The following is a 24,358-nucleotide window of genomic DNA, read 5'->3' on the forward strand; positions in this document are numbered from 1 at the left end:
ATGTCGATGTTTTTTTGGTACGTTTATTTATTTATTTTATTTAAGCACATTTTCCATTAAGGACACTTAAGATAAGGAATATGAAAGTCTTGGCATTGACATGGCTTATGACCGTTTAAAAAGCGTGGTTTTAGTAGCCGCTTTTTTTTTCATTGACTTCTGTCAAATATAAAATAACTATAGTATTTGACTTACTTTGATTAATATGAAGTTCCACCAAGAAATGACAGTAATCAATAGTTTTTTATAATAAATTAACTCTGCCCTCTATCTGAAGTTTCAATGTTGTTTTTTTTAATTTTTTTTGATAGACTTTTATTATATACTTATAAGTTCGTTTTATTATTTAGTCACGTAGAATACCATCATGATTGTAGAGTAACGACGCATGTGATTTTCTTCAACTTAACATTTTCACAACTCGATCAGTACAAAAGTATATTCTTTGATACGGGGGTTATTTTTTTACATATATTATTTATTTCGAAGCTGGAATATAAAATTTTTGTGAAATCTTTTTAAAATCAAATATAAAAGATAAGTCAAAGTCGCATTTTTGGCACATCTGTCGTAGTTCTACGATCGCGACATTTTTTTTATTATTTTTAAATTCATCTTATTTATCTTGAATGAAAATATAAGCCTCTATGTTTTGCAATTATTGCTTTATCAATAATTTATAATGTTCTCTTTGTAAAAAACATGATTGTAAATCAAGCTTTCCTTGTAAAACGAGATCCGTAAGTAAACAATTACCTGTTTACTTACTTGAGAGAATTATTAGCAACATTATTGTCTTCACATCGTTCTCAATTCTATCTTATCTTGTCACCTGTACTTTTTGTTTGTAGTCTCGTTATTTGTACAAAATACGCAGACACCTCATCATCATAATGACGCATAGGACACTGCATTGTACGTCACTTGGGTCGTAATGTAATTATTCATTAAATTAACACGTTTTATGTCAACATTTTACCGGTTTCAATCTTTGAGTTTCTGTACCGAAATATGACGTTTATTAGCAAAAAACACAGTACATACAATTTACTTGCAATTAAAAAAAAAAAATAAGTGCTTAAAAGTAGTTACGAAAACAATTTGACGTGTGAAATATTCATGGCAGCTTCACTAGGTATTAATTTAGGATAAACAAAAATGTGTTAAATTTAATTACAAACAAAAATTTGAAAAAAAAAACTTAATAAGAATTAAAAAATATGCAATTAAAAAAAACACAAATTGATTTCAATGCGAATAACACATGCTTTATTGGTTGATTCTTGAAGGCAGCATTAAATTATTTGTACCTCTACCAGCTGACTTCGAAAAAAATCGTTATACGTGTAATGTATAATAAATTAAACAGAAAACCGTGCCTTATGTACACCGTATTTTGCGGACGATAAGACGCGCCGGGCCATTAGACGCATCCCAATTTTGAAAAATACAGTAATAAGATGCATTTAAAAAAAAAATATGTTGTGTTTTTGTTATTATGTTTATTTTTTTTTGATTCACAAAACATTTTTGAAGTCATAATTATTTTATTAGGGTGTGACGCAAATACATAACCCGATCGAATTTTTAAATCTGATTATCTTTTATATTCTCAATAATTCCTAATCGAATCGCGAGTATCAATAATGCACCAGCTTCCCCTATATTTATGATTTAAATAGACCAACATTATTGTGACCATATTGAAATATGGTATAATATATTTATAAGTATATTGATACAAATATTGACTGCTGCATATTGATAGTGAGTAACGTATTAAAATCTATCGGATAACCCCCTTGCAATAATTCACAGTGGTTCCCAATCACAGAAAGTATTTTAAATATGCGATCAATGGTTTTATATTTATAAAATAAATAGTGCAAATTAGTGTTAATGAAAGTAACAGAAAAGAAACTCTAAAATATTTCGTATTTATTGGTTATGTTTATATATTAATTATATATTGTTTGAACAAACATTTTTGAAAAAACAAAATCGAAATAGTCTGTCTTTAAGACATTGAAACAATTCAAAAAAGTATGACTATTATATATCAAAAACCACTCGCTAGAACTTAAAAAATTCAAGTCATCAATCAATTACAAAAAATGTAAAAATAAACATAATTTGTTTTTAATATTATTCATTAAATATTAATCATGTGAATAAAGCATGTTATTACTTTATTCATTTATTCAAAATCACAGTCTTTTAAATATTAATGAACTTATTAGAGCTTTTCAGGCTGTGCCCGTGTTAAGTCATAATAGTTAACAATAAAAAATACAAATTAAAATTGTGATGTAATAGAAAAACAATCCAGAAAAAAAAGTATACATAATAAAATTCCAAAGAAGACAATGTAAAAAAAAATCGGAAATAAATATTAAAATATAAATTATATAAATTTAGATTCATACATAATCAAATATACAAAATAATAATATCATTAAAATCAATACAAAAACATAATTAAGATATGGTTTATAGAAACTCAATTTATACTATAGTAAGAAATGAGAGTAATAAATAATGTATTACATTATGTTACTGGATTACTATATCGATATATTTTTTCTGTTATAATATTCAAAGTGTAATGCCCATTTCTAACCACTTAAGTTTTTCAAAACGCATATATTTGACAATTTATTATATTTATTTGATAGTTTGATATTAGTTGAAGTTCCGACAATGTATTTTTTATTGTTGTTCAACAAGCGAACGCCACCGATTCAACAATTCAACACGCGGCTAACCAACAAGGATCATTCTCACCCCAGACTTGAAATTATCGGTAATTACCGATCAGTAATCGATTTCGACAGCACCCCACACTATTCGAGTTTTTTAGGGGTCCAATACAAAAAGTGTATTGAATCTACCCACGGGAACGAATTGCATTGTTGTCGAATATATTGATACTTAAATTGGACTTGTAATGCGATCAAACCGAGTGACATATTTACACTTGCGGTTTAATAAACCGCACAGATAAGATTATTTACTTTGGTTTTGCAAAATTGTAAAAATATTCACTTTATTATTTAATTCATTAGAAATAAAAAAAATTGATACCAATTTTATGATTAACCGCAATGAGTACATTTTTATTTACGTTTAAATGTGTACAATATATTTTATAACCGTTAAAACTTTTTTAAGCATCTGCCAATCTAAAAAATACTGTTTAAATTAAGCCATCAATTTGCCTCGTGGTTTAGTGGTTAGTTTGTTTCAATATCATTAATGATATTACAGGCTCGATTCCATTAAAATCGGCACTGTATTCAATTGTTTTTTGGATCTGAATTTCCCTCATAAATCCTTAAATCTTTGATTTTATTTGTGTTTTTTTCTAGTTTTAAAATGCTTGGTTTCACCATATTCCCATGTTTATTAAGGAATTTGACAAAAAATTAACAGTAATTTTTTTTTTACAAAATATCAATTTTTCCGAGTCAGTTATGTTATATTTTTTGCGCTTTGTCTCGTTATTACTATTATAACTTTGACACTTACATTACAGTTTTTTATTCACTTTTCTCACTAGATATATTGTTTGTGAATTAACGACTCCTTTTTATTATTTTCAGATCTCCCAGCTCGGCGAGGATGTCCAGCGACTTCGAGCGTCTCTCGGAGCCTTGAGGGACGCCCATGCTCAGCAGTTAAGACGGTTGGAGCAGAGGTTAGACGACAAGAGAAGACACATTGCGAGGCTTGAAGCAAGACTCGATACGCAGAGAGACTACGACGATATCAAGCGGGAAGTCAGGTAAATACAAAAATAATTATAACTTAAACGTTTGCTGTGTTTAACAAACATAAAGCGTTGTATAACATAAATTGTTCAAATAAATTTTACAAATAACACACACATAAATGTTATTTTTTAATATTAATAAACACGGGAAAAATTAGGTAACTAATCATTAATTGGCTAAGGCAAATTAGAATAACAGTTAAAAGTTAAGAAATATAATATTCCAGTGTTGAGAATTCTTTTTAAATATCTGTTTTTTTTAAACCACAACAGACCAGGAATCCCTGTTACAGTTTTTAATCGCAGAACACTTAGGATTGATAAAAACAGTACTTGATTATTATGTTCTCATCGTAAATTGAACCTGGAACCTTTCGTGAGTGGGTCAAGTATTTTAGCTATAACACCTTTATAATTTGTTCCTACTGAAAATATGCTTTACCTCAAAAAACGTTTTCAAGTATTTCTTCTATATTATTATCCTTACGATACATATTACCATTTTCTATCGGTTTTGTCTGTCAAATACATGGTTTATCAATTTTTCTCATATCAAGAAACACTGCGGTGCATTTTTTTTCATCAATTATTTACTGTATCCAGATATTTGCATTAATTCAATTAAATCGGGAGTTTTCAAAATCCTTTGGAAAGATTCATTAATTACTACGCATTTTCTTAGAATCTTGGTAAATCAAAATCCCATATGCTAAGTAGTGTTTTAAAATGTTCCTTTAATTCGCTCTAAAGATCTGTTTCAAAAATATTTTAAAACTAATCAAACGTAATAATCCAATTTACCAATATTTTATTTAATCAACCAATGCGCTGATGAACTAGTTCATTTTTCCACCTGTTTTTATTACCCCTTAGATACCTTTCGTACACGTCAGCTACAGTTTACGCTTACATAATCTTTACTTCTGTTATCTGGGGTATATTTAACAGCTACAAGAATGCATTATTAATGTCCCAGCACTTAACAATTTACGGTTACCGCTCAACAAACTAACTCAACCCTTACACGCTGTATGACCGTATCATGATTTATTTTCATTACTTTATTGGAGTTGGTTATCACTTGGACACAATCCAAATAACTGAAAGGATTAAGTATAAATTTAAGCCCTTTTATCTTGAAAGAGTCAGTCAAAACGCGTTTACTTAAGATTTTTATTAAACAAAGGTTTCATAGAGAGAGAACACATTTTTCAAACAAAACATTATCTTTTTGAAAAACCATTCACACGACAATTTGTAATTTAAGTTCTTCGGAACAAATTTTCTTGCGTTTTATAAATCTCTTCATCCGTAATGCAGTTTGAGATTTAAGGGAATTGAAATACATATATAGCTTATTTCGAAGTCTTGTTTAGAATATGTTATTTGGGTATAGACTATATGCCATTTTTTTATTGACATTGCTAAATACATTTTTGTTCTGTTTGTGAAGTTTTAATTTCAATATATTTTCCTTGTGACTGTAAAAAAAAGAAATTATCTTAATCACGTTTTGTAAATGTTTTAACTTTTTAAGTTTTTAACACTTTTTTCATACGATACTATAAAATGTATCGCTGTTAACAATATATAAACAAACTTATTGTTTACAAAGTTTGTGTTTGTATTAACGTCGTACGTCTCCTTCATACAATATATTTATTTAATCTGCATTCAAACATCCAGATCAAATATGGAATAAAAACACCGTTGAGCAATAAACTGCTGAGTTCATCCACCTTCCATGTTGTTTAGTTTTGATTAAGACAACGGGCACAATGACAGGTGAACGGCAGCCATTTTAAAACATTAATTAGAATATTCTGAGGGAAACAAAATGCAACGGAGAAATCTATTTACCGACTTTCAATAGTTAGTGGATTTTTTAATAATTAAACAAACAAATCGTTGGTAATTCAAGTAGGAATTTTATTTTCATATTCGAAATGAGCATAATTGACACGGTTAACATTACGTTACTTAGTTTGTTAAATGCAACTTATAAAAATATCTGCAATCATTTCTTGAATGTGCATTTAAAATCGTTAATGTTAAACGTTGCATTCTACATTTTCTTATATATTACAAGGAAAACGGAGTTATTTAAAAATTATACACGCATAATGCTTGTGGTCAATATTTTTACGACTTAACATTTTAATTTTTCTTTTCAATTATGTTTAATTGTTTACCTTTTTCAAAACCCTGGATTTTTACTTACAAAAGAATTGACATTTTGGTTCGTTTTTACTCATTGGCGGAAGTTCGTTAACATATAAAATGATAGGTTTTTGTTTACCGTATTATGTATGTATTTTTTGTTTGCTTGTGTCTACAGCTTTTGGGATTCGTATCGCCCGAAGACGCGCTTGCCTATGAATTAGATAAACATTTTTTCCTAAATCAGAAAAGCTCGTAAAGGGGCGCCCATTGTCGCTCTTGATTTTATTGCCTGGGGTAAATAAATGAAAAAAGGTTTCCGTGTAAACAAAGGTCGGGGAGTTTTATGGCGAGTCGTTATCTGACTTTACCCCCTCTTCCTCTCGGCCACAGCCACTGACACAATCAAATGTCAACAAAACAAACTAGCGTCAATGGGAACACTGTTTTAAGTATGTTTTTCAAAATTACAATAGGATATTTGTATTAATGTATTACAACACAGAAAAAGAGCGTTTTACAGAAGGAATTATAGAAGTCAAGGCATTTACAGGGCTTATGACCTGTCATTGTTTGGTTTAAGTGACCACTTTACACACTGTGTGACATTCACTATATGTTTGAACATGTGTGTTCCTTCAATTCTTCCATCTGTTGATCTTTGTCAAGTTAAAGAGCCGAAACTATTATTGATGCGGGTAAGATTCATCTGACGAAAATTCTCATCAGTAAAAATTGTAAACTTATAAAATGTTTCATTCAGAAAACTTCATTTTACTTTGTGAATAAAATTGAAGAATATTTTTTTATTCCCATTAGAATACGGACCCAGGTAAGATAAAGAATTCGGCGCTATCGCGCCTTTGCAGAAAAAATAATCGTATTTTTTTGTTATGTACACACCACGGAAACCATTTTGTTTTATTATCTAGGGGTGGGGGCATGTGTGATCGCCGCCTTTGATCTTTTCCCGATTAAAGAACGCCGCCGTGGAAGTTCGAGGAATCGTAATGTTTGGAGAAAAATCAGAAAACCTATCAATAGATCGCGGTGATATCAAACGAACGCGGATCGTTTGTAATTAATGGATTCATTAAGAATATTCAACGTGGCTACTTTGCGTTGCTCAATAATGCTAAAACACACCTATTCAGCTGTAGATTTCAGTTATCTTAACGCCACACTGAAATGAAAGTGCGATTAAAACACCTTTCATCAATTTACGTATTTATTTTCTATCAAACACAAAAATTGTACATTAATATAAATATTTAAATTAATTGCAACGGAGAGGGAAAACATTATTGAGAGGGGAATATGGAAGTCTAGGCATTTACAGGTCTTATGACCTGACATTGAAGAAATATGGATGTTCAAACATAGGCAAAACGGTAGACAAATAAAATAATTTTAAAAAACACCAAAATATTGTTGATGATTAAAAATTTATTAAAATAAATAAATACCATTTAGGCCCGTTGTTAACGACCGTTTTTGCAACGTTAAAAAATATATAAATATGGTTATACCATGTGACACAGTGTGTAAAGTGGCCACTTAAACCAGCCAATGACAGGTCATAAGCCCTGTAAATGCCTAGACTTCCACATTCCCTTATTCAAGGTATTTTCCATCCCTGTTGTAATTCGTTAATAGAGATGTTTAACAATTTCGAGAAGAAATTTGGAAATCTATGCATTTACGGGGCTCGTGGCTTCATCAGCTGGTTCAAGTAATAGCGTGACGTCAGTAAAAATATTCTTATATTTTCGCAAATGCGTCGAAGATTTTTTTACTTCGTCAAAAAATCAGTTCATTGAACAATATATTTTTGTCTTGTGTATTTTTCAGTACCCGCCAGATACAGTCAAACGGGTATTTTCTAAAAAGCAACACGTAGGTACACATAACACCCATACTCACATTCCGAAGTATAATATACTTGGCAGGTGTATTAACAAAAAATAAACTTTTTAAGGGCGCATAAAAATTAGCCACCCCTGCATAAAACAACGACGTAAATTTGCACATAAAATAACTTTTGGTTGATTTAGTTGAATTTTTTTTTTTAAATAGCTGTATCAACAAAAACTCTCACCGACAGGTGTTAAAAGCACTTAAGAAGAAGTCTCCCAAAAATATAGTCGTGTTTATAAATATAATACAAGCATTCCCATTCTTTGGTAAAACAAATACAACGTGTGTCAATCATTTCTTACATGACGGTTAGGTGATCGGTCTTACACTTCGACAGGAACAGTCTAGAAACAGTGAAATAAAGCTCTGAATCACCTTAAAAAAATGTGTATTTTACGTTGACCCTGGCAGGAATCAAATCCGGACCTTAAGCGTGATTAGCGAACGCGCCAATCATTACTCTACGAGGCGGACGTATCTTCACTTGATTTCGTTTTTCAGGATATTTACGTAAGATTATCCATCGAGTTTTATTTCACACATTAAACTGTATTCCTTATCCGCCTGGACCGCAATCCCAATAACAAACAGCCGTAAAAAATCAATATGTACTAGTCTTGACAAACTTACAGTCTGTTTTTGATTTGGAAGATCTAGCCATAAGCTCGCCAATGTATGTACACATTTACTGTACCGAAACGTGTTTTTCTAAGTAATACTAATATTTATCATTTTCATTATAATTTAGATGCATTATGCAAGTCTACTCTTTTCCGTCTCTCTTAAGATACCTATATACATATTTTTTTGATCCCTTATCTCATAACCGTGGGAGAGGCGTTATCTCTTATCAATTTCTCAGAAGGTAAAATATATTTCCACCTTTAAGGGATGTTTGCTGACACTTGTTCCTGTGCCGAAAGGAAATCAGCTTCCTTAAGTTCTGTTGGAAAACAATTTGTAAATTGATTATAATATTTGTTTTGGGCTAAAAAATATTTAAAGCAGGTGTTAACTTATGTAATCTAATCAAAACGTCCGAGAAACGACATATTGTGATGAAAATAAAACAATCTACAAAGAATATTAATTTATATCGAAACGTTATTGAGGGTGTAAAATTGTTATTAAGACGATCTTATGAAAATTGCATAAATTATAAAAATATTTAAAAAAACAAACGTCAAATAAATATATTATGTTTTCACTTCTTAACACGAGGGTACTACTTGCAAACCCGGCAAAATCTAAAAAAATTGAAATTTTAATTTAAACTTATTCAGAATACAATTTTTTACAATAATTATAACATTGTCAGTTAAAAATACAACTTTATTTCTAAGAACTTGACTTTTAAATTATCGAGTTTGTTGCAAACATGGCAACCTCTACTTGAGTTTTGTAAGGTTGGAATGTATAAAATTGAATTTATTATTTCACTACTGTTTCTTGACATAATCATGCGTGTGTCATCACTGCTTGCGTATAAAATATTTACTGATTATCAAAATTGATGTTTGAAAAAAGTTGAAGTTACGTATTGTATCAGTTTTTTGTGATTTGCTCAAAATAAAGTAAGATGGATTTTGCCGGGTTTGCAAATAGTACCCTCATACAAGAAACCACTGAACGCACTTTTAAAACAATTTTTAATTATTTATTGTCATTATTTTAAAATAATTGCCTTTACAAACAATTTAAATCAGTTGTTCTAATTTGTTTATTTTTGCTTTATAAAGTTAGTTCATCTTAACACCATAAGAACTTATATGAACTTTTAAAAACATTACAAATTTTTCAAGAACATATTTTTTCAAATTTAAAAAAAAAATATTTTTAATGTTTTCTTTTTCTTTTATATCTTTAGGTAACTCATGGTACAGCTTAAATCCCTTGTACAATGAATGAGTTTTGAGACTCCGTTTTTTTCCTCATTGGTAATCTTATCTTGGTTTTATCCCTAGTTTCATATGCACGACATTGTTGGTTAAATTTGATCATATTTTTTTTTTTAACCTCTTAATTATTTTACGTATAAAAATTTCTACATTATATTTTATTTGTTGCTTTACTGTGAGCGAGACAATTTCTTTGCCCATCATTTCTACATTAAAATACATATTTCTTTTGAGTATAATCGTCATCGCCTTATTTTGAAGAATTTGTATATTTTTAATTTCCCCTTCATTACTTAAAAACAGAATGTACGAACAGTAATTTATGTGTGGACATATGATTGTTTTAAAGATAATAACACTACTCTTTATATCTATTATATTTTTTAATCTTTCCATAAAAAAATATATATATTGTTACATATTGAGAGTGTGTTTTAAAATTTAAATATTAAGTAAACTTCGAGATACTTTATTTTATCCACAGAATTCATGGCTAGATTCTCTATATTAATATTGTATCCTTGGGGTATATTTTTCCACCATTAAAAAAAAATCAGGGAAACATTTTCCGTGTTAAGTTTTTATTTTTGTGTTAATATTTCGTTGAATCCGCTGAGATAATACAGCATTTTTGCCGACGTAAACATACTTTAAATGTAAGTGAAAGAATTCGTTTATTATTCCTTTTTTGTGTAATTTTACTTCGAGTATATAACAAAACCCACTGTAAATTTTTCTGCTAAAATGTCCCGATATCGGTGGTAGAATTCTGAAACAGGTGTTAGATTATACCACCCCCCCCCCCTCTGTATCAACCTCGAAAGTAGGTAAGGGCAGTCTCCGATATTGGTTTAATACCCTCAACGCAAAACGAACGTTAATTTTTAATATAAACATAAGAGTCGTTCTACATTTTTTGTACAGCACTTTACCTTCTCATTTTTTTCCTCTCTTGGACGAGACTTAAGCCCTGTTGAAATTTTAATATATTCATAGAGGGGAGGTTTTAAAAAGCTAATATTGGATATTGTTAGGCGATTAAGCACCCGAGAGCTTGTGTCATGACATTAAATAGCCGAAAGACATTGTCGTTTATGGATTTATCGCCATTCGAGGGATTAACCATCGGAATTTTAGAATTGAAAAACCAACTTTTAATACATTTTTCGCGAATTATTCAGCTTTCAGAAATTCAAATAGGTGGAAAGCGCTAATTCATTTTAAGCTCAATGAAATTATTGATTTATGTATCTCACAAAATACTACTTCCATTTGCCAATGGTAATTAAAAGAAATTAAAAACGGGAACGTACGTCCACCTCGTGGCGTAATGGTCAGTTTGATGGCCTACCACGCGAGAGATCCTGGGTTCGATTACCCACAGGGTTGACACGAAATACTTATTTACAAAGATGTTTTTACACCAGACTATTTTTTAGTCCCTGGGGTTTAAGACTGATCACCTTACTTTCATGTAACAAAAATGATAGTTACGCTGCGATTTGCGTACCAATGCAGTGCTCTATGCATCATGCGGAATGGGAATGTTGATGATGATGAAATGTACTTAAAATTATTCCGGATGTCGATTTATTTTTTTTAATGTAACTTTAAAAAATGTGTTCGATAAATTATTGGGAAAGCTGAAATGAAAAGTCTTAACTTTATTTTTATTTTTATTTGCAGTATTCTCCGCTCCGTGGACCTCTCCGCAGCCAGTGAAAACAAGCAATTCCAGCAACTTCTGATTGAAAGATCAAAAGCTCTATCCCAGTCCTGCGAAGCGCAACAATCCTTACAGCAACCCCTGCTTCACCAGCAACAGCAGCAGCAACTGCAACAACAGCAACTCCAGCAACAGCAGCAAATCCAGCAACAGCAGATCCAACAGCAACAGGCAGCCATCAGCCTCCACGATTCCGACAGAGAGTCTGTCGAGCGAGAGAGACTCTCCGCCAGCGTGGAAAGGAGGGATTCAGGTGTGTAAATGAAGAAGCTTAAGGGCAGCACAGCTTTGTGGAGTTTGCAAGGAAAAATGCTCAAATTTTCATAATTTTTTTATTACCTGCAGTAATGACCACAATAATTTCTGCAACAAACTGACAAAAATCAATACCTTTGTTTTCTAAAGTCAACCACTTTTTTTGTATTTTGCAATTGTTATTATCTTTCTTTTCTGCTTTCATTTTGAGCGTTTTTCCTTGCGAAGAGTCGCAAGTATTGATCACATTGACTGTTCCCAGTCGAAATCGCATTGAGCACTGCTTGGCAAAGCTTGGAACATCAGCTGTCGGAGGTTTTATATTTTCCGCTAAACTATGATGCATATTTTCCTGATTACTGCAAATTCTTTTTCATAATAAAGATCATTCCGATTGCAGATACCAGGATTTAAATTCTTCTCTAGTCCATTATGATTTATTTAATGACAATCATTATAAAATAATTCAGTTTTTGTTTAAAACTCTCTGAGAAAATATACATCGTTAAGACCATTAAACTAATGGACAATTTTAATTTAAACCGAGATTCATTACGCGAAATCTGGTTTTTCATTGTAATCAATTTACTGTTTTATCTATTAATTTTTTTATGAAGGTGATTCAATCTTTTAAAAATTGAATATCATTGTGCATGTAATCCACGTATTTTTTGTTATGATTCTAATCCCATTTTTATTTATTTTCTTTAATTTATTATTTTTCTTCCTCAAAACGTACAAACCGTCGTCATATTTTGAAACTGTAGGCCGAGACTGCCGAACCCTTTTTCAATATCAAAACCTCAGGAAATCTCTTTACAATAATATCATCCTTGAAAAACGTACTTCATATCATTCTTCGTAGTGTTTTTAAAATAGCATGCTTAAACAGTTATTTATAGCATGGACATGATTCCTCGAATCCCTTATCGAATGCAACATATGAACTATGTTTTATAATCAGTACAATATGAAATTAAGTCGATTATCTCGGGAAAACGAGTACTTGCGTAAAGCTGATTGCATGTTTGCGTGCGTGTAGAACGGTCTCCGCATTAGATACATCGCTCATACATTGTCACCGATTTCGCTGCACTTTAGCGAAGCCCACACCACCCGGTGCGTGGGCGAAGCAACAGTTGAAATTGAGACCGAAATAAACAGCGCGACAATGGCGCATTTCCGAGGGTAACAATGGACACACGGGGACGATTTATCTTCGCAATGTTTGCTGAAAATTGAGTTATTAGTGGGCAGAATGGGCTTCTTTACGGGCCGCGGGTTTCCAGATAAAAACACAAAGAATCCGGTTAATTCAACGGTGGAGTGGCTTAATTTGAATAAGATGTCGCTGCGACTAATCCATTAATCGCTATCGTTTCGCGCCTTAACCTTTGGGCCGGCAGAAGGCCAATAGCGCCAGCAACAATATGTAGCAATTCCGATAGCAATGACTTCTCTCTATGGCGACAGGCGATAAATCTAGATAGCACGAAGTCAGGCGGAGCCCAGCGGAGCGCCTCCTTCCACCAGGAGAACATGATTAGCCAGGCATATCTTATTGCTCGATGCCATGATTATCGGCGTTACAGACGCACAGATTTATTGCGGGGAGTCGTAATAATACACTTCGCGAAGCGTCTATAGGTTCGTCATCATTATTTCTCTGAAATCGTGGATGAGCGATGCCCGAGCGTCATAAACCAATGTCGTTTTCCGTAAAGTGCTGGTAAACTGCGTCTCATGCAACATGTTCATTGTTAGCGCAAACATATTTTTAAGTTCGTTTCGTTACAAGATTTAGACATGTACATTTCACAGTGGTTTAAGTATTGTCTCATTTAAATTTACGTCTTTTTTATCTGATCGACTTACACGTAAGTAACGAAGTTGTGTTCAGGTTCAAATCCTGCTCGTAAAGTAGAGTATTATATGGTTTATCAGCGTAACTTTTAATTAGACTTAAAAATCTGACAGTTATTACCCGATATACCCGTGTATACATATACCATATAATGCGTAGTTGGGTTTCTTAGTTTGCCCGATAAATTAATTTTATTTGAATGAAAGATTACTGTTAAAATTTGCATCGGCATGTAATTTGCGGCTAGAGCGAAACAAAACCGAGCAATTATACATTCGGGTATTAATTTCTACGTCCAGCCTCGTTTAATTCAGCGCAGCGACTCGTAAATTTGCCATTTTATTTATTTTATTATCCACAAAGCGAAGGAAATAATGATACAAAGAAAAACGAGTGCACAAACACACACAAGAGCCGGGCATATCGCATGATTGCCAAACATAAATTTCACGGACGGTCGGCCCGCGTCGGTTGGTTCGTGCGAGTTGGCTTTACGTTAATACGTATCTAAGTTCACGTGAATAGGTGTGAAAAATCAGACGATCGACTATTCCGTGCACTTTGACATCGATTAATAACCAGCAGGAACAAAACAATGGATCCCCCATCTGTGAGACTTCTCCGTGAGTTCAAACACCTTCGGGCGGCCATCTTAAACCGGCGCTCGAGCGACGAACACAACCAATGAAAATCTTTACCGTCCGTTTTTTGCCATTTACCAGATCTGTCGTCTTATTCCAAATGCGGTGGCAATCGCTGCACCTGAAAGGTTTTTCTTTTCTTAACGTGCAATTAGTCAGTAAAATATAGATTACCCTTCCTCGCTTGGGTTCACACGCCATCGGTTGCCTTGGAAGTAGAGCCACTGCGGATTCCATTTTTAACTTCTCGACCCATTCCGAGATTTTGAACCGAGATTAGCCGACATTAGGCCGCGCTTTAAAAAATCGCGCAGAACGTGCAATTAGTGCCGATCATTTTAGCACCGACTATTGCATAAATTATGCTCCGACTAGTACAGTATATATAATAGAGATTCTAATACAAATTTGAAATTCTAAATTCGCTGATTTTTAATGCGTTTTACTCTGTAATCATACCGAACGTACGATGAACATACATTTACGGGCATATACGAGTACAAAAATCGTATAATTTTTAATTGTTTTATTTACCTTAATATCTCGTGTACACAGTCATAAATTGGTTTCGATCATTACCTACGTTTTGTTTTGTAATTGCAAAATGAATATATTTTAAGGTTCTATTAGGCATATTTATCTGATCGCTGTTTCAGTATCGCATCATCCGGAAATTACATAATATTAGATTTGCACGTAGTTATTAAATGGAGTAGTGTTCTTAATGTTTCTATTCGTTTATGTTTATTCTTTGATTTAATCCCATTTTTACTTATTATTTAATGTAGAACACTAACGTTTGTACACTTCACAATAGAACGTAGTAGCATACATAGCTCGATCGATCATTTACTCCGCGTTAACGATATATAACGTTGTAATTATAATGCATTATTTTCGTTTCACCCTTCGCGTTCAGTCGCCGCATCAATACTGATTGATTCAAATATCAATCCAGTCAATATATTTCCTACTTCCCGCGCTGTTCTAACACTAGTTGAGATCGATCTACTCGTATATTGTAAGGCTGTTAGCGTACTGGAATGGCCGACACGAAAGGCGGCAGTCAGGTAGCGGATTGGTCACTTTTAATTTTATTTCTTTTTGCTTTTGTTTTGCCTCCCCCGTCCTCCCCCGACCCCAGACACAAGGGGCTCATCGCAACGCCGTCTTGGTTCCTTTCAGGCTGCGGAGTCGCCGAAGACATCCCCAGTTCGCCCCCGAGCCCCGCCAGACCCACCATCAACAACAACACGACGCACCTCAACCACAACCACGGAAACAGCCCCTTTCGCTTCGACGAGCTCCGCAGCCCCTTCCGGTTCGCGGACGACCCCGGCCCGCTGCCCCCCGGAGCCCTAGTGGGGCGCCTCGGAGACTCCCTCATCCCCAAGGGAGACCCCATGGAGGCCCGGCTCCAGGAGATGCTCAGATACAACATGGACCGATATGCCACGCAAGCCCTAGACACGCTGCACATATCGAGAAGGGTCAGAGAACTCCTGAGCGTGCACAACATCGGCCAGCGGCTGTTCGCCAAGTACGTTCTGGGGCTGTCGCAGGGCACGGTGTCCGAACTCCTATCCAAGCCGAAGCCGTGGGACAAGCTGACGGAGAAGGGGAGAGACAGCTACAGGAAGATGCATGCGTGGGCGTGTGATGACGGAGCCGTGATGCTGCTCAAATCGTTGATTCCTAAAAAAGGTAAGAGGCCCGCCGCCGGCCTCTTCCGAAACTCGAGATAAATCTTGAAGCCCCTAACGTTCAACCATTACTCAAATAAATGTGCCTCGTTTCGAGGTCAGTCCGTATTCGAAAATGCAACTCTTCTTTTCTGACGGTGCTGGCGCCATACCATCTCGTCACATTCTGCCCTGCGGAATGCTGGAGTAGATTGTGGCATGCCGCGAGCACCGCTATCGGTATTTGAAGACTAACAGATGTTAGGTTATGATCAGGTATCTTTATTAACAGAACCAGTAGTATGCCATGTGACATGCCCTCTTATATTCCGTGTTTACAAAACCGACTACTCGAGAAATTCAGTTCTACGTCGAGCTTAACCGCATCCATAATACCGCCTGATGATCACGTAACATTTGTAAGCCTTCACTCTCGGAAGCGCAGCCCGAGATTTCATTTTCGAACATGATATCGAGTTCTGCGTAACATAATCTTCCCGCCTTTCCGCCTACACCTGATCTGCCGCCTACCGCCCTTTGTCACCTACAGATTTATCTTTGGAGTTTCGGAATCGGCCTGCGCTATCTTCTATGCTTTCTGTGCCCTACTGTCTTTAATGCTTGCTATGTTTATGAAAATGTATAACGCTTGTCTACTATATTTACAAAATGCCCGCCTAAGTGCATTTGACTAACAATCTCTTCTCATGTATCCGCCAGGGTTGGACGCTGAACTCGGTTGCTCTAATGTATCGTGCGCACCCGTCTACTTTACGTTTGCCGCTTCATCGTGTGTATTGTAGTGCAGACGGCTCGTCAGCTTTATAGGAAGCGTCACATAATAGACGGTCGTTACTCGGGATCGGTAATAATAATTATTGTCGCTCGAAGGATCTCATCCCCGGAAAGCGCGAAAGTGTAAACTATCTTCCTCGGCGATGATCGGTGCAGTCAGCACTTTATGACACGCAACCGTTCGCTTTGTGACCGTTCTCACTTCGTATAGTTTCCGGCTCATTACAGCAGACGTCTTCAGTTAATGGTCGCCCTCCGCCCGCCCCCGTCTCCTCGCATCTCTTGCGACCGCCGCTTTTCCCGCCAAGACAAACACTTTAGGCGCGAAACAGTCCGCGAGTTATCGATTTTCCGAACATTTTCACTGTCCGACGAACGAGGCGTCTGTCCTTAGATTCAGCCACACACGTTCCCTTTACAACTACACATACGCGCTCGTTACAACCAGTTTCGGAACATTAAAACCGTCGAGAAATTCATTCCAATTTGCAAACTACAATCTCGCATTATAATTGCCGTTTTAATAACGACTTCCATTTGTTATCATATTACCGTAATTGACGCATGTCTCGTGTATGGAATGTTTTTTTCGACTGACATTATGCGTTTAATTCTCCCCTATACCGTGTCAAAGGGTTCCGCCGACAGACTTAACACAAAATGGCCGCGGCGACCTCCTGCGCCTTCTCGGAATATCTGGTTTCGCGTTATTTGTTTTCAGCGCTATTACTCAGGCGACGTTTGACCTCAGATAGGCGATATCCTCCAGGGTCAGAGAACTCTAACGAAGGACGAAGGCTATCGGAAACGATCGACTAATAATACGACCGAGAGCATCGCGCGAAATTAAATTGTTCGTATCACCTTCGCGATACTATGCGATCAAAAACGGAAATATTCCGCAGCGAGCGCATCATCCATAAATTAAGCATATCGCGGCGAAACAGACTCTCTTTTAAAAATAATAAATTTCAATAAACTTCTTCTTTTTCACACCGCGGCGCTATTGTTGCGGCGTGTCCTATCGGAGCGATTTCCCACGCTGTGGCAACACTAGCCGGTTTTTTCCGCGCGGCAACTAAACGAACCTAGACACAGAACTCATAATGTCGAAGATATTTTTCAGGAGAATTTTTCTATGGATTGTGGCGCAATAATAAGATCATTAATCAAGCTCGCTAGTGGCAGTATTTAATAACTGTTGACTGTTGATAGCTAATTGCCATCGCTGGGACTTTCCTACTGACGGTGCGGTGGAGAGAACTCGAGCAATTTCGCATTCTGAAATTTCCCGACTCTTCGGATCACTTAGGACCGAGTCGATCGTGCGGCTGTTAAGGCCGCGGACATTAGTGTGGGAAATAAATCCGAGATATGATATAACGCACATTTATTACATATTTACTCACTTTGTATACCTTAATCGGCCACGTTCACATCTCTCCAACTGGAAACGTATAATAACCACGTGCACAATGCCCAATTCCGGAGAACGCGATACTCGCAATCGAGCCTATCAGGAAATCCCAAAAGATTAACTGAACTGAAAAATCTATCGCTACAAGAAAGTTTGTCCTCCTCGTCGTCAGAAGTTTCTCGAGAATCAGCTTTCTCGTCAATAAAACCAAATTAATCCCAAAGCTACGAACAGAAGTTTTCCAAGAATTTTTTGATACGCAGAAAAACTACACAATCCTAACGAAGTCATCGTATTTTAATATCAAATTATAGCCTCCCTAATAAATGGCCAAATAGCTACCCAATTCCCGTCATAACAGACTTTACCAGGGGTCTTCAACCCGAACTCGAAAAAAAAAGCGAACATAAAAAAAATCTGTTTAAAAAAATACCGTATGCTTCATAATTTCGACAAGTATTATGCGATTCTTGGCTAAAAAATCATAAATGTTTTGTGTTTTAGTAAATAAATAATACCTCTAAATAAAATCAAACGCGCCGCTACTAATTTATTTATTTTATTTTATTTACGACGAACAATGAAAAACGCGCCAGTTAAATCACGCGAACATCTTGAAAGAAAGATCTCCTATGATCTATGGAGCTGTCATAAAGAACAAAAACAAAATTTGATTCTGGGAGCTAGTTTTGGCGCCACTGAGTCATGAATTTGCCCGGGAAAACATCACAAGGCGACCAATTAGAAAATTCGATAATTTGACGAGCTTTTCCCGCCGATTGAGTAATGTTGCCATAAATCAAACATCTTGCAAAAAACAGGGGGGAAAACTTTCGAAAATAATATTGCCAGCGAAAAACAGACTGAAGAATCGTGATTATTAATTATTCATGTTTCACAAATTTCACGTAAAAAAAATATATACTTAAACACTGTTTCCGTTAAGCGGAATATATTTTCTTAATTTATAACGGTCGTAAAAATGATTGAATTACTTTTAAAATTTAAGTACTCACTAAATTAAATAGCAAGTTGAATTTATACTTCTGTTGGATTTATTCATTCATTTAGAATATATTTAAGAAAAGGAAATTCGACTAATATTTCAGATATGTACAAACATGTATATGTACAATCCTCTTAAACTAGTCCAAAGATAAATTGTCAAAGTCAAGAAAATGAAATCCTCAACCTTCGATTCGGCAAATATATACAAATTATTTAAAGTTCATACAGTTGGTACTATTTACAAAATAAATTATATTGCACAAATTTACAAAGAAGAAAAAATAAATAGGTAACTCAGATACCAAAATAATATCGAAATTCCTAAATTCCACACAAGTCATGGTCAAAATAGTATTGTTTTTAAAGGAATAAAAAATTATGATAATCCCCAATGAACTAAAAACTCAACAATATTTTGAGTTTGTCCAAATTTTTGTAGACAAGGACTGGATTCCACTCCCGGGGAGCTGTTAACATTAACATATTACAACAAAGATGAAGAACATTTTAAAGAAGGCAATATAGATGTCTAGGCATCTACAGGGCTTTGAACCTGTCATTGGCTGGTTTAAGTGGCCACTTTACACACTGTGTAATATTCACCATTCTGCCCATATTTAAACATTTATTTATTTATTTGTTTATTTATTTATTTGTTTAAATTTAATGTTGTGCACACAGTGCTATGTTAATATAAATCTAGACAATATTACAAACAAAAACTAAACCTAACACAGCACCAATTACGTACACAACACAATATATGAAATAACTATCTAACAATACAACAAGATGTAAGAAGAATTTGTGTAACTTTAAATTTTGAAGTAGGGCACACATAAGCAAATTCCCTTATGTGCTCCAATAATAACAATAATAATAATAATAATAATAACAATAATAATATTAGTGATACTAAACATTAAAGTCTATAAGACTCAGTTTCCGTTTGTAGCAGAGAGCTGAGTCGTTAAAGATGTCTAAATTGTACATCTTCTCAATTTTAGAAAAATTACAAACTGCTCTTCCTAAGAGCGAATTTTGAGCTGCTCTGGTGTTACATTTGTTGTAGCTCAGTAATACAGTATGTCGAGTGCGACGAATAGGAGTATTAATGTTTATTTCAGACAGCAAATCGGCACAATCAATCCGATTATTTAGCAAATTATAAATAAATAATTGATCCGCAATCATACGCCGTTTATGAAGACAAGGTAACTTTAAATTACTGACATTAGGGAATTTACATTGGATGTACTTATGAAATTTATTTTGTACTTTGTCTATTAAATTTATATAAATGTTGTATTGGGGATTCCAAATGCAGGAAGCGTATTCTAAGTGACTTCTGACTAATGAGGTGTATAGTACCAAGGTCGTGCTTGGATTTTTGAATGGTTTACAAACTCTCATTAGGAAGCCTAACATTTTATATGATTTAGATAGAATAGCCTCTATATGAGTATTAAAATTAAGTTTTGTGTCCAAAATTACTCCCAAATCCCTGCAGCTGTTTTTTTTTTGGATATTAATATTGTTAAAATTATAGGGAAAAGTTATTGTTTTTTTGTTTCTAGTAAATGTCATTTTATGGCATTTCGAAACGTTTAAAGCTAGGTCGTTCTCTTGGCAGTAAGTTGAAAACCGGTTTAAATCGTTTTGCATGGCATCACAATCAGAAATAGAATTAATAGAACAGTATATTTTCATATCATCGGCATATACACTAAATTTACAGTGAAGAAAGCATTTGGAAATATCATTGATATAATAAATAAACAGTAAAGGGCCCAGATGGGATCCTTGTGGCACTCCTGAAATTACCTCGACAGGGTTAGACTTAACACCATTTACAATAGTAATTTGGTTGCGGTTACTTATGTAAGATTTTATCCATCTTTTCAAGTCACCGTGTATTCCCAACGAAGAAAGTTTATTGATCAGGATGTTATGATTAACGCGGTCAAATGCTTTTGAATAATCAGTGTAAATTGTGTCGATTTGCTGTCTTTTATCCATATTTTTATGCAGGAAGTCAGTAAATACTGCAAGATTTGATGTTGTTGATCTACAACGAACAAAACCGTGCTGGTAAGGGACAATTAGTGAACTTGTAACTGAGTATAATTGGTCGTAGACGATCCTTTCTAGAACTTTGCTTAATATTGGCAATTTAGCTATCGGTCGATAGTTAGTGACGTCGTGTTTATCTCCACTCTTAAAGATTGGAGAAATAAAGGCTGTCTTCCACCTATCTGGGAAACAACTTTGTTTTATAGATTTTTTAAATATTGCACAAACGGGTGGAGTCAAATTATGAGCACAGTTACGTATGAAAATACCCGGCAGACAATCTATACCAGGTCCCTTTTTTGGGTCTATGCTTAGTAGATATTTAAGCGTGTTACTTTTGTTAATATTGATTGTAGAGATTTCAATAGATGCAGAATCAATAAAATTGTTACGAAAATGTGTTGCCGTTGGATTTGAAAATACCGATCCGAAATAGTCCGAGAAAAGATTCGCTACCCCAGTGTTATCTTGTGCTGTTATAGAATTATATGTCATGTGATCGGGAATTGTTGGGGTTTTTCTTTTTGATTTCACGTAGGACCAGAATTTTTTAATATCCATTTGGATACCGAGTTCAATTGAATCAATATATTTTTTATAATCTGACTTTGATATTTTTTTCTGCCTATTTCGTAACAGAGAAAATGATTGATAATCTAATGGGTTACGGGAAAGCTTCCATTTTCTATGAAACTTTAGCTTTTCTTTTGTGACGTTTTTTAAGGCGGGAGAATACCAATCAGGAAATTTTCCTGTTAATATTTCTTTTGTTGGGATATAATTTTCTATGACATCCTCAATGATTTGGTAAAAATTATCGACAGCTGCGTTAACATTTGGGGCATTTATAACTAGTGACCAATCAGAATCTTTAAGAGACTGATTGATAGCTTGATAGTCTGCTTTGTGGTAAAGTTTTACAATTTTTTTTATTGGTTTTGGTTTGATTAGGTTTGGAAACTCGATGTTTATAAGGATGGCGCTATGATAAGCGTCTTCGGGAACGAGAGGAAAATCCGATGTTTCAATTGAGACAGGAAAGTTACTAATGACGAGATCGAGTATGTTTCCGTGTGAGTTCTTGATATCATGAAACTGTTTGAGGTTAGAGAAGGATAGACAATCAGTCAACGCTCTTGCGCATAGATCATTACGCGCGAGTGGTTGACTGAAAGAGTCGTCGGTATGACATGGGCCATCAGTAATTATATTCCATTGGATATGAGGTACATTATAGTCACCGACTATTAGGAATAAATCGTTTTGGAATTTAGAGGTAAGTTCGCAGATTTGGTTTGTGTGGCTTGAGAATATTGCAAGTCTATCAGACGCAGTTAGTTTGGGGCCAGTACCCGGTAAGTAAACACAACACAAGTTTAGTCGAAAGTTAGATTGGTTGAGTTTTTTTAAGTTTATAGAAATCCATACATCCTCTGCATCCGAATTCCAGGATGAGTGTGATTGAACATTGAGATTTTTAAGGATCCCAATTAATGCTCTATAAACATCTATATTACTTAAATTCTTTCATCTGCTGATGTTTGTGAAGTTAAAGAGCTGAAACTTTTATTTATGCGAGTGAGATTCATATCATTTTTTTCAAGCGATATTTTTATTAGGATGAAAAATAGCCTTTTTTATCTCTCTGGCTATCCTTACGCCAAAAATCACGTCAATCGGTCGCTCTTTTGCGACGTGACGCAAACACAAACAAACAGGCAAACCCACTTTCGCATTTATAATATTAGCATGGATTACGCATTGTTAAATAAACGTTTTTTATGTTATTATTTAATTTCTGTACCGTGTTATTTTCAATCCGCGTAAAACAAGACAAAAAAACATTTTAAAGCTTATTATTAATAATCAGTTCTATTTAATAATGGCCTTATTTTCATACAAAAAATAAATGGATAATTTATGTATACGTACGCTGTTTTTAGTTAAATTATAGTAACAATAAATGTAATAAAATCAGGTTTGGTCGTTCATCTCATTTTAGAAGTAATTGATCACAAGCAAGTGGGGTCATCTTTCAATAGGTCACCTGACAGGTGTGTGAGTAATATAATTTCACACCAAAAGTGTCTAATGTCTCTTCCCGGAGGCATCCTCCCTCCCACACTCGAGTCCTGCACTCGGGAGAGATAAGTATCCTTAGAACTGCGTACTTTGGCCTTAAGAGATTTATCGTTTTAGCCTGCAGTTGATATTATAAGTCAGAACCGGAGCGGGAAATTTATTGCAAAACTATTTGAATATATTTTATTAATATGTATCAGCCACTCAATTGGACGACTATCCTGTTCATTAAATGCTCGTATTCACTTGAATGGCTAAGCCGTCCGTTGAATTAGTTAAGATAGCTCAACGTTCAACGTGTGGCTCGTTGAAAGCTAGTCTTTTGGAAACGGCTGAACAAAAAGCCGCCGGGTGAGGTTGGATAGGTTGGGTGGAGTTTGATAATATATATTTTTTTTAAAGTCGTATTCAACATTTTGGGTAAGCGTTCGTAAGCCATTCAATTGAATGCCGGTAGTTAATGAACAGCCCAGCCGACTCGCGGAGGTTCCATCCCCCCCCGTTCGTTTACGGTAATCCAACCGGATATCCTTCACAGCTCTCATGTTGGTTCATATGAACCAGTGACGTCGATCAAAGTAGTGCGCTTTTTTTTTTTTTTTCGCACATTTTCAAGAAACTTTGCAGTACAATTTAATGCTCTAATTTTAACCGCGCGCAAGAAAACATTTTTTCTATTCAATTTTCTGTAGGGCTGAAATTCCTTATTGATGAAGTGAGTAGATGGAGGCGTTATGACGTTGTTTAATCCGAGGTAAATTTTTATTAGTTCTCTTTATAGATGAGCAAAGTAGGGTAAAAAAATATTACCTTGGCAACACTAACGAAATGTTTAATTTGTTTCTTCGACAAGCTGACAGATGGAAAAATAATTATATTTTTTAAGTAATGCATTTGCTACTTAAATATTCGTTTACTAATTACGCATGAAATGTGATACCATCCTGTTTCTTTAAGATCCTAGTAGCATTTCTACACTTTAAAAGGACAAAACACGGCATAGCTGAATTCAAATCAGGAGTTGCGTACCGAGCGACGTCTACAAAGAAACTGATGGGTTGAAACGTA

General features: G+C 34.6%; 1 protein-coding gene across 1 annotated transcript in view; it reads left to right on the forward strand.

Annotated features, from left to right (window-relative positions):
• Window positions 1-3,602: 3,602 nt before the first annotated feature.
• Window positions 3,603-24,358, forward strand: part of ct (homeobox protein, cut) — a gene marked incomplete at its 5' end in the record, with an annotated part of 43,629 nt that continues 22,873 nt past the window's right edge. The window contains 3 exons of the mRNA XM_088239075.1: window positions 3,603-3,784; window positions 11,434-11,726; window positions 15,419-15,937. Coding sequence (XP_088095201.1) covers window positions 3,603-3,784; window positions 11,434-11,726; window positions 15,419-15,937 — 994 coding nt within the window. The remainder of the gene's footprint in view (window positions 3,785-11,433; window positions 11,727-15,418; window positions 15,938-24,358) is intronic.

Source organism: Micrasema longulum, unplaced genomic scaffold (genome assembly GCF_059751315.1).
Source record: "Micrasema longulum isolate JH-2025_06_02 unplaced genomic scaffold, ASM5975131v1 h1tg002063l, whole genome shotgun sequence".
Taxonomy (NCBI): domain Eukaryota; kingdom Metazoa; phylum Arthropoda; class Insecta; order Trichoptera; family Brachycentridae; genus Micrasema; species Micrasema longulum.